The 12,500-nt window shown below is 38.2% G+C and overlaps 1 protein-coding gene across 1 annotated transcript; it reads right to left on the bottom strand.

The window, feature by feature from the left end:
- Nucleotides 1-3,230: 3,230 nt before the first annotated feature.
- Nucleotides 3,231-10,537, bottom strand: LOC110889389 (kinesin-like protein KIN-12F). Its single transcript, XM_022136900.2, has 16 exons — nucleotides 10,141-10,537; nucleotides 9,560-9,694; nucleotides 9,368-9,451; nucleotides 9,158-9,283; nucleotides 8,954-9,013; nucleotides 8,811-8,864; nucleotides 8,635-8,727; nucleotides 8,428-8,523; nucleotides 8,095-8,237; nucleotides 7,712-7,861; nucleotides 7,081-7,210; nucleotides 6,274-6,984; nucleotides 6,111-6,197; nucleotides 5,361-5,450; nucleotides 4,143-4,787; nucleotides 3,231-3,682 (listed from the first exon to the last, which is right to left on the bottom strand). The coding sequence occupies exons 1-16, from the start codon at nucleotides 10,420-10,422 to the stop codon at nucleotides 3,446-3,448; spliced, it is 3,123 nt and encodes a 1,040-aa protein (XP_021992592.1). The 5' UTR covers nucleotides 10,423-10,537; the 3' UTR covers nucleotides 3,231-3,445.
- Between the last annotated feature and the right edge of the window lie 1,963 nt (nucleotides 10,538-12,500).

Genomic DNA, 12,500 nt, shown 5'->3' with positions numbered 1-12,500 from the left:
CTCAACAAGTGGGACTGACACCACAGTGCAAGTGGCACCAATGGCAGCTACCTGTCAGAGCTACGTAAGCAATGGACTGACGTGGCGTAACCTCCACAACCGACAAGCCTGACACACCTGCAAAGGTGCAGCACGTCGTCAGTCCATCCATCATCATCCTCCTTCACTCCTCGGCTATAAATACCAACCCCAAACCAGGTTTGAGGTATCTCTTCACAACTCTCTCACTACTACTACTATCTTACTTGCTTCTCAAGCAAACTACTGATTCTCACGCCGGAGAGTGGTAACAAGGAGCACCCCCCACCCCATCCTCCTTGTTACGAGTCACGGCTTGTTTCTTTGTGCAGGAGATCAACCATCGGTGATCCAGCCAGCGATCCTCGAGAGGAAGGGATTAACCCTTCTTGACGAGACCAGTGTGTTAACCCTGCCCGGTTAACCATTGTTTCATCACTAATCATCACCACTTACCAGACCCAACCGCCATGCCCCATAATCGGAACCCGTTTGGCTCGCTTGGGCAGTGTCGTAGTCCGACGCCGGCCACCCACACGACAATCATTGTCGGTCTCGTCTGGCCCCTCCCTTGAGTCGCCCCCACCACTTGTTACCTGGAGATAGAATTTGGAGCCGCCCCTTCCCCTTGCTTTTGGGTGCTATGGCTTAGGAGAAATGAGAAGATCTTCAAAGCTAAGGATATCCAAATTCAGAGATCTGTTGAAGACATCAAAACTTTGTCGTTCTTATGGGTTAACATGGGAGCAATGGAACACGTTGAACATTCCGATATTTTCGATAGTTTAAGTAGGCTGTATTTTCGTTTCTCATCTCTTAATCTCTTCTTAAGGGGTCCGTTTGCACGATTTTCGTTTTCGGTATTGAGTAATAAAATCCCATTTTGCTGGCAAAAAAAGTCCTTTTGGCAAAAAGTCCTTTTTAATTAAATAAGCAATCCCAAACACCCCTTAATCACCTAACTTTCATTTAACCCCGTCCCAAAACTACTCAACTTAAAGTTTCATGTAATTGCATTTGGTTGGGTTCTCGTAAATCTTCGAAGTCATAAATATTGTTCCCATGCGCGTACGTCATCCCGCCTCTCAAACCTTTACACTATGTTCCAGAAAGAAAACAGAAAGAAAGTAAAAATATTTTGTGTTCCAGAGTTTCATTTAAGGAAGGAAAAGAAAGGAAAATAAAACATGTCGTGTTCCCGAGTTTCATTTAAGGAAGGAAAAGAAAGGAAATGACAGGAAAACTAAGCTAAATTCTTTAATTTTTCTTTCCTTCCGATTTGGGAGGAAGCGGTGGGAAAGTCATCTTTTTTTTTGAGTTAACTGCCATTTTCGTCCCTGTGGTTTGGTCACTTTGGCCATTTCAGTCCATTTTTCAAAAATGCGCCATTTTCCTCCCCGACGTTCTGGAAAGGTGCCATTTCAGTCCAAAAATCATAACCCAGTTAAGTCGGTTAGTAAATAAGGACTGATTGTGTAAGTTTGTAACATAAAGGAATGATTGTGTAAATTTGTAACACCACCACCACTAGCCCTGCCACCACCACCACTCCGCTGCCACCACCGCCACCACCGCCACCGCCACCACCGCCACCACTGTCGTTATCTCTCTCTCTCTCTCCGACTGTGATGATGATTGATGAAGATGAGTTGCAGGTTGTCGGTTTTACAGCGGTGAACGGAGGTGATGACAGAGGTGAACGGTGGTTTACGGTGAAGTGGTGGTGGGTTATGGTGATGGTGCAGCGGTGAGGAGATGGTGGTGTTAATGGTTGTCGGAGGTGACTGCGGTGTTCGGATTGTGCGGTGATGAGGAGCGTGTCGGAGTAATGACGATGGAACGAGAATGTGATGGTGAATCGGTGAATCGGTGATGGTGAATCGGTGATGAACGAGAATGTGATGGTGCGGTGATGAACGATGAACGAGAATGTGCGGTGGCGGCGGCAAACATCACGTTTGCTTCAAATAGAAGCCTCCGGATATTACCCCGCCAAGATACGGTCTGTTTCAAGCTTTGTTCGATCCACTCAGACGACGACAAATTCATCATCATCATCACCTCTATTAATAGTTGTTTTCCCTCATAATGTAGCCTCTACCAGGAGCAAGACCAAAAGAATACCAATATGTTTCCATTGTATTGTGGGAAATAATATTTGAAGGAAGCAACAGTAACAACAGCAACAACATTATCATCAATCATCCTCCAATCCCATCTGTGCAACTCTCTCCAACGAAACCAAAATCTCTCTCACCGGAGCCTAGTTCCTCTGAGCAATTTCACTTTCAACTTATTCATCATACTATGGTGGTGATTGCAGAGCATACACCAATCCATCCATCATTGTTCATCAACAGTCACCGTTCATCATCGTCATCATATCCGTCAACGATCACAACGATCACCAAGCACATCACCACCGCTGTGTTCGGAGTTCTCGAGACACCGTGCCGGATAACCACCTGAACTTAACCTGAACCTCACTCCGGTCATCGTTCACCACCATTGTTCACCTCCGTTCATCGTCGTCATCCTCTCCGGCAACCCTCGTTCACCGCCGACCTCCGTGGTGAACGAGGTGGAGATGGTGGTATGAGATGTTGGTGGCAGATCGGAGTGGTGGTGGTGGCAGTGGCTGTGGTGGCTGTGGCTGTGGTGGCGGTGGTGGTGGTGGTGGCAGTGGCTGTGGTGGCGGTGGTGGCAGCGGCGTGGTGGTGGTGGCAGGGCTAGTGGTGGTGGTGTTACAAATTTACACAACCAGTCCTTTATGTTACAAATTTACACAATCAGTCCTTATTTACTAACCGACTTAACTGGGTTATGATTTTTGGATTGAAATGGCACCTTTCCAGAACGTCGGGGAGGAAAATGGCGCATTTTTGAAAAATGGACTGAAATGGCCAAAGTGACCAAACCACAGGGACGAAAATGGCAGTTAACTCTTTTTTTTTTTCCTTTCTCGTCCTTTCCTTTCTCACTTTTGTTTTCTTTTCATATCCCTCATTAAGTTAACTCGGGAACACAGTGTTAACGAAAATAATTAACGTGCCATCATAAGGGGGAAATCGGGATGTTACAAATTCATGGTGTATTAAATTTCTAGATGTAACTCATTGTAAATCTTCCCTTCTATGTTAGTTAAATATATAGATGTAACTCATTTGTAAATCTTCCCTTCTCTTACTTTGCTAGTTTTCTAACAACATTCGTCGGTCAATAAAACATAAATATATATTTCCAACAAATACTTTATATGTTATTCTATGTGGTCAAATACATTTTTAAGATTTAAAAAATTTTAATAAAAACACCAACTCTTGTCATCAAGAAACCACTACTGGTGGTTCTCTAGATGACAAGAACAAAAGCAACCTTAAAAACACAATAAATAAGAATTTAACTAACAAAGAATAGCTTGCAAGACTTAAAAATGGTCTTGATATATTGCTCCAAATTCAGCCCTCCAAGCTTCATCATCAACATCATCATTTTCATTGACATTCGAGTCTTCCCTATAGAAAGGTCGTAATGCAGATTCAGGCAATCTGTCCTCAGCAAGATATTGTTTCATTGTGACCATCTCCAATTGGTGTTTTCTTTTTTGTTTTTCTATTTTCTTCTTTAGTTTATCGCTTTCTTCCTGAATGTTTGCATAGTTTTCCTGCACATTACGACGATAAACAAAATCTTAAAAATAATGTTTAAGGGTTCTAAAACCATAATTTTGGGACGTTTAAGTCGTCTGCTTTGTAAACAGTTGCATGGATTTGGATACATTTGAGAAAATGAATGGGTCGGGGCAATGATCAGTTAGAACATGTCACTTTGCAGAATTAGTCTTAATTTTTGCATAATATGATTTAGGAGGTTTATGCTCATCTGATAAATGCACAAAAGATTTCGTTTATGTTCGATCATTTAATAAATAAATGACATAAACACACTTTCTGCCTGACATGTACGTAAACGTGTCATTCAACGTTTGGTTCGTTTGCAGCGTTAGAGTTGGATAATAAATCTGTTAACTCGAAACACTTTTTATCCATATTTTTAATGATTTTATCAGGATCATTAGACCGTTAGAAACAAAAAAAAAAGTTGGTATATCAAGTACAACATACCTGTGCAACCGCTGCTGCTTCCTCAGCCTCTCTCAACCTAACAAGCAACTCACCAGCAGCATGAACTGCTTCCACAGTATCCCTAAGCTGAATCTTCAAACTCCTATTCTCCTTCTTCAACATCTCCCTCTCCTTCTCCCTCTCAACTCTCAAAACCGACAGCTCAGCCGCCAACGACTTCGAAAACCGCTTCCCATGACCCTTCGCTCCAGCCTTCGCAGCCGCCCGTTTCACCTCTGCAATCCCTTCTAGTATCAACCTATGCTTCTGTTCCAATTCCGTATACTTCTCTTGTAAATCTGCATAATGTTCCACCATCTTACCATGACTGTCAATAGATCTCATGAGTGCATCATCTAGTTCTTCTGTATGTTTTTTCTCTGACTCTAGTTCTGTTTCGAGTTTTTCAGAATGATGTCGGCTGGCTTCCAGGTCGGCTCTTAACTCGTCGGTTAAACAGATCCACTCGCTTTCCATTTCTGTCCATCTTTCGGTTTGGAAGTCTTCGGTATGGGTTGTGCTGGTTTTTCTCAAGTGGAGTGATGATCTTAACATGTCGATGGATTTGTTTGAAGGTGATTGGAGTTTGGTTCTTAAAGATTTGATTTCTTGGAGCAGTGATTCCTTTTCGGTATCGTCGAAAGTCTGGTGATTTGAAAATTTATCAATGAAAGATTACAAAGAAGAGTGAAATTTTTATAAACTCAAGACTATAAAAAGAGAGTAACTTTTGAAAATTATATAAGAGTAAAAATGCCATTTTCGTCCATGAGGTTTGGCCAGTTTTGCAACTTTTGTCCAAATCTTGCCATTTTCATCCAGCTTGTTAACTTCATCCATTTTCTCCGTTAAGTAAGTGGTATGTTTGTTTTTTCGCATCTAGATCCAAAGGGCAATTCGGTTATTTGAATACTTGTACATTATGCTAAATGCTTGTACATAAAGTGAAAAAGACCGAATTGCCCTTTAAGTTAACAAAAAAGACGGAATGACTTAACGGGGAAAATTGGATGGAGTTAACAAGCCGTTTGGATTCAGATGAGGAAAAACAAACCTTTGGACAAAAGTCGCAAAACTGGCCAAACCTCAGGGTTGAATATAGCATTTACTGATTATTTAAACTCAAGATAAAGGAGAGCAAAATTTGAAAATCATATAAACTCAAGATAAAGGAGAGTAAAATTTGAAAACTTTGTATATTTGATGATCTGGGCTGACCTTTGATTGGCTGTAACTTGAAGTGTTGCCATTTCTTAGCTCATCAAGCAGCGATGTTTCACCTTCTCTCTCTTGTTTGTATTGCAATACCTGGAACAAAAAGATTGTAAAACGGGCCGGGTCAGTCCAGGTTAACCTGATACATTTTTTGGCAAGTGTTTTTAATCTTTTAGATCATGTGTATATAGAAGTGTGAATAGTTTTTGATAATCATTGTATTTACAATAATCTGAATAGTTTTATTGTGACAAAAATGACTGGATAAGTCAAAACAGGTTTAGGTTATCTATAATTCGGGTCAACAAGTGGGGCCAGAATATCTTTTATAGTAACTTTGTATAAAGTATGATCCATTTCCACAATACTCTAAACTAGTTATATTGTTAAGTAAAGAAATGACAGCTTAGCTTGAAACTGTTCATAACAGACAACTATTTCTTTAATTCGGGTCAAAACGGGTTAGATCGAAACTGTTAAGTTCCTTTAACAATAGTCTAAATATTAATGAAACGATTTGGGAGGTAATTTAAACAAGTGATGTAAAAGTTAATTTACTTCAACATAGTCTTGGACGAACTTGATTCATTTCAAAGTTAATTTAGGAGGTTATGAAAATACAGTTGTGGACGAACTTGATTCATTTCACCAGATTTTATAGCTAAGGCTTTTTCGTTTTTCTGAGAGACCAGTTTAGATAAACCATTTGAATCCATATATCTGATGTTAACATATTAGTTTAGAAAATCTAACCAGATCATTCAGCTTCTCGATCTCTGCTGCTTGTTGCATGCAAAGAGTTTCAAGATCTTTCACTTTCTTAATGTTTTCTGCAGCAACCTGACACGGACGATTTAAACCTGAACAACCTACATCTGAAAAAATAATAAAAACCTGAACCAAAATTCAGTCTTACTTCATTGGAATTTCCTGGATTATGCTTTCCAACAACCCATGTCTTAAAGCTTTCATCAACATCATTAGACCCTCTTTGCTGGCAATTTGAACAGATATATTTGCTCTTTGTTGTAGACCCATCATTTGTGTTTGTAGCCAAATGATCAAACGACAACGCAACCAAGGATCTGTTAAAAACCGAGCTCCTTTGGTGGTTGTCGATGATCTCCATTCCTCTTTGAAGACTAGCCGCCAGTGATCCAGTGGGACCCGCAAACATCTTTAATGATTCCCGGGCTGCATTATCTTGACAAAGAACCACACTTTTTTGCATGACATGACCAAATTTTGGGGATTCTGATAATGTAGGATCATCAAATGCATCAGTTTCAGGTTCTTCTGAAGAAGTTTCTTCATTTTCACTATCTTCTTGACAGCTGGCATATTGTTCACCTGCCACGTCACCCTCACAACCGCCCGTAGAGAAAAACCTTGTGCCTCTAGTTTCAGAGGTTTCTTGAAATTCATCATCAGAAGAACTATGTAACATATCAAACTTAAGTTGTAAATCTTTAACATCATGTTCGTCAACATCCACTTCTTCTTTCAAATCAGTGTCAAATTTTGGGAAGATCAGTGAACGATTAAGACTCACTGTTAACTGATTTAAGCTTTGACGTACACTTCCATTTTTATAACTAGGATCTGTTTTTGCTCGTATTAGCTCTTCCTGGAATCAAATAAAGTCGACCCGTGTTTCATTATTACTTATTAGCGTATGAACCAGAAAGTAATCATCTTCTTAAGTAGAATGTAAGAATAATACCTTCAGTGTACGAATTTGATCACTGAGATCATTGACATCATCTTCTGTTAATTTGTTTACTACCGGATTATTGTGCATAAGTTTTGCGCGATGTCCGAATCTGAGTGTGCTGATAGTTTCAGCAGAACACCTATATATTTACAGAAAAGCGGTTCAAAATTTTAAAAAGTCAACTAAAGGGTCACTTTCAAGTCAATTCACTGGCAATATAATGATGAATAGAAAACAGGGCGTGGGTTGACCCGAAAGACTTTTGGTCCTAAATTTTAAAAAGAACCGTTTAGGCAACTTTTGACCCATTTGATATAGGTTTGGTTTTGGGTCAAAAGGTTAATACCTACATTTCGATATAAGAGTATCAAGTTACATACTAACTAAAGGGATACTTTGTGAATAGGTGGCACAAAATGGGTCAAAACAGGTCATATTGGTGTGGAAACTATTGGTGTGTCATATATGATTACAAAAATATTATTTAAAAAATGACTTAGGAAATTTAATGCTTTTAAACATTTGGGCCGGTTTGAGATAATACATAACCCGAATACACCAACACATATGTAATAGGCCGAAACTGGCCCATTAGTCAATGTGATCGAATTGAGACAACTTAATATTAGTGAAAACTTACTTGTCATCTGGGGAGATGGTACATATAACAGTAAGCTTTGAGTTGCCTCCAAGTGATTCCCTCAGCAAATGAGTCAAACACGAATTGTTGTATGGGATGTCTTTAGATTCTCCAGACCGGTTTGTACCAGCAAGGATATTAACCAAATTTCTGTACAAAGTAATTACACGTAGAAGGAAACATTACTTATCATATGTTGTACACGTTATATGCCAGATACATAAACTGGGTATTAACAATATATACCCAGTTCTGATATGGACTGGGTATTAACAATATATACCCAGTTCTGATATGGACTGGGTATTAACATGAGTAAACTTTAGATATAAGGCAAGTGCGCTCATAAAGAATATAACTATCGTTTGTTATCAATGACATACCCAAGTTCTGATATGGACTTTTTTACAAATTCGCCTTCTTTGACACACTCTCTACCAGCATCGTTGATTCTGTTCTTCTCGGATACAGCAAGATCCACAAGTGTAATCCTGCTTGTTCTTGAACTACCTAAATTCTTTGAGTCCTGAATCACAATTTGGTTACAAAACTTCAGAAGTTAAACACAAGTAGACATCAAATAGCAAGATTAAGAAACTCAGATGTTTCTAAGATGATAAGATGGTTCCTTTATATAAAGAATTCAGTTGATCATCATCTATATGAAGAATGACAGCTATTGATATTCAGCTATCACTTCATGAGTTCATGTTTACCTTGCACCAAGACTCAATGACACATGTAAACACAATATGAGATCTTGAACTTGTGGTGTTTATGCTTGTTGCTCCAACTTTTCTATTGGAGAGGCCCTGCAGCATTAACAAGCAACTTTGATGATATAATAATGTCATTATGCCTTATGGTATGTCTAAGAAAAAAATACACTTAAATCATAGCAAAGATATCAAATTGCTGCTTACCTTGCTCAGAATTTGAGTAACATCTCCAAATCCCGTCACGTATTCCTCAGTCAGATTCTCAACATAAAACCCATGTTTAGCATCATCTTTAATCTGAAATAATTTAAATTGTTCCGTTACAACCATAAACAAGCAGTAGAACGAATATAGAAATTGACCAACGAAGTAGTTTCCACCTCTAGGTTTCTTTGGGTTGGATCAAGCAAATCCCCAATTTGTTCATTGTATATCTGTAAATAATATCCAATGACATCAGAAATCATCAGCTACATTCAAAATTTAGAATTGGGCAGATGTAAAGAAAACACAAATCACATACCTCGAGGAAAGAACAGCGGCACTGATAATTTATCTGTTTACCTTCTGTTTGCTCTTGTTCCTGAATTAAAAGTTTGAAACTTATAATAACACTTATATATCACAGTTAAATCAAAAGATACAATTGTTTATGTGGTTCTTGCAGTTCTATACTTAAAGTTGATTCTCTTTTGTGTAAATCAAGAACGAGAACATGATTGCTTACTCTTTCGATTTCAGCAAACAGCGTCTGGAAGATGCGCGGAACAATTCCCAGATCACCACTGGCTGATCGATCTTCAACCATCGCACCAGGTGGACCCCACAACGTGTAACTTTTTCCACTACCAGTCTACATGACATTAACAACCATTAAAGATACTTCCACTAAATAGTTTCCACATAAACAATTGTCACCAAACAGTGAAAAAAGTACCTGTCCATAAGCCACCATAGAAGTGTTGTAACCTGCCATTGCACTCTTAACCATGGAAACACCAACCAACTGAAACACATCCTCCTATCATAACAACAATAACCTCAAACCATCAATAAATCCTTCAAATCTTATCAGTTTTCATTTACTTTATTCACAACAACTGATACGAGATTTGGTATTTCTACAGACCTGGCTAGATTTCGAATCGATGACCGCATCCACAGTAAACTTCCGATCCCCTACGGCTACCGAATTATCAGAAACTTTCCGAACCGTATAATCCTCTCTTTCCTGAGAATTAGGAGGTCTAATCCTCGCTATAACCTAACAAAATTCCGCATCCTCAAACTCTATTCCACATATAGCTTCTATAAAAAACAGTGTTGTAAAAGTCCCTAGGTTCTAGTCGGCTGTGTGGTACCGACTAGTGATTAATCAGATTGGAACTTTTGTATGTAACTTTTCAATCTTACACGTATTCATATTTACATAAATATATATTTGTATATAATTCAATTTTATATATTTTACACACACATCAATATGAATATAATACTTCAAAGTTCACGAAAATACTTAACATATTAGTTCAAATACTTCAAAAAGAAACACTGGACCGATTTGGTCCGCCTTTGACCGAATTTGACCGAATATTGAGTCCAGGTACGTAAATTCTAATAGGTTAACCACCGATTTGCGCGATTAATCCTGTAGTTTACAACACTGATAAAATAAAGCCAGAAAACATAAATCAACAACTTAAATCATACCTTCACATGCGGATCTGCAGCAAACGGCACCTCTTCATGCTGCCGAGTCTCCAAATGGGCGACGTTTCTCTTCGATTCCTTCACAACCGAACGCGATTCATTAACCGTAACATTCACATCCTCAGGCGGAACATTTTCAGCGTTAAATCGCAATATCTTAGGGTTTGAACCTGAACTAATTTTGTTCTTCACAGCTCCAGATCTCGGAATTAGGTTTCGAATTGACGAGATCGAAAGACTTCCGGATGATCTGTTTCGCGAGATCTCTGAGAAGGACTTCATAATTGCGATCAGATCGGATCGGATTGAATTGATGAAATTGATTTCACTGTGTGTGTGCGTGTTAGAAGCAGATTGGGAGAGCGTTAGGGTTTGAATTTGAAAATTGGTTTGTTGTGTTTTGGAAGATGACCGTTATATTATACAACCAGTTGGTGCTGTCCACGTGGCGTTTTGTGAAGTTACTTTTGTGCCCTTGATTGATTCTAGCCGTTGTGTTATAGCTCGGCCCGTTAAGGTCAAGCAAAGCCCAATCTTAGAAATTAGTTGTGTGTTCGTGAATTTGTTTTTTTTAAATGCATTTATGCATTTGGTTTGCGATTTTTTTTTTTTTTTTAGAAATTAGAATTTTTTAAAATTTAAGAAATTGGAATTTTTTAAAGAAGTTGGAATTTGAAGGATTGGATTTGTGAAATCTTTCAAATGAAATTTGAAATAAAGTTGAGTGAAAAAGACTGTTATAAAAATATTGGAATCTATCATCACATGAAATGAATTTGAATTTGTAATAGAGCTTAGTGACAAAGCAATCATAGAGAAATTTGAATCTATCATTACCCCCCACGCTGATCGTCGTCGCTGCCTCACCCAACCTGAGTCCCACCTACCCGGACCGTTGTTGCCCCGCTGACACCACCCAGCCCGGTAGGTGGTTTTGGTGACCGTGTAAAAAATCGCTAAAAAGATTACACTCATGAATCATTAGAATAACCTTATACATACCTAACCCATTTTGTATGTTTGAAAATTTTCAAATTCTTGAAAAGAATTTAGCATGGGTGAGGTTATATACACACTGCATACAACACCATTATTGATTTGATATACGACAGTTGAAAAAGTGAAACCCTAGGATTAAATGCCCGTTCACATTACTATACTACCATTTATGTGGAAACTACATGACTATATCTTTGCTTAACCGAAATAACCAAAATCTAAACCCTCATTTTAAAGTTGAAATGATTGATTTGATAGGTACCAAAATGTGTATGTAGAGCATATCGTTGAATAGGTTCCTGCAACATGTATAAAACTAGTGGGTTACACCGGCGCTCTGCGGCGAGGCGACTCATTTTTTAATTTAAAACAGAACATAGACGTGGTGGTAAAAATAATGCTAATGGTGGGTATCTAGCCGATATTGGTTTGGTTCATTACGGTATCAATATGGTACCCACACTCGATATAGCAAGCGAAAGAGAAAACTTAAAAGTAAAGTCGTCATAAGTTCAAAAGGATGTCGACACATGTTTTACATCGATTGAAAACCATAGTAAACGAATGCTAGAAATTGTTCTAATAGTACCAATATCGGTACTAATGTTTTTCGATGGGTACCGGCTCGATCTGCTTTAAAAAATTATATATCGCGTATTTAGTTTTTGTAAAAAAAAAACTAACGAACGTAAGTTATAAGAGAAAATAAAAGTATTGGGTTAAATGTGTATATTATCTATAGTGTAAGGGGTGGATTTGAAACTTGAAAAGGTTAAAAAATAGAAAAAATAAATAAAAAAGTTAAAACATGTACCTGTAAGCTTTGAACATATGCACCAAATCAAAACTAATTACTATCAACAAAACTTCCTAATTGTTATATTTACATAAATATGAAAATCGTTTAAATGAGTCATAGTCAAAAGGTGTGTTTGGGATTTGCTTATTTCAAACTACTTATTCGCCTTTTAAAATTATACAGTTTTGTATAAACGGTCTCAAACACGCACAAAACAGCTAAAGAGATGCAAGTTTTTTTATAACTAAACCCAAACACCCTAAAATGGTTCTTTTTTGATAGAAGATCATTAGGAGTGTCAATTCCTAACACGACCCAAACCAGACACGGAAAAAGAAAGGTTTGGGTTGGCTACCACAACCTGTTTTTTAAACAAGTTGGGTTCGTGTTAACCAGTTTTAAAAACAGGTCAGGTTCGGGTTGGGTTATGGTTGCACATTTCAACCTGCCAACCTGTAACCCGTCAACCTGCCAACCCAACATGATTAACACCCCTAAAGCTGATGACCTGATGAAAGAACACAATTAAAAGATGATATAACCAAGTAACTTTCAGGAAAAA

Source organism: Helianthus annuus, chromosome 8, assembly GCF_002127325.2.
Source record: "Helianthus annuus cultivar XRQ/B chromosome 8, HanXRQr2.0-SUNRISE, whole genome shotgun sequence".
Classification (NCBI taxonomy): Eukaryota; Viridiplantae; Streptophyta; class Magnoliopsida; order Asterales; family Asteraceae; genus Helianthus; species Helianthus annuus.
The sequence above is the reverse complement of the archived record's forward strand: the minus strand, read 5'-3'. Positions and strand labels throughout refer to the sequence as shown.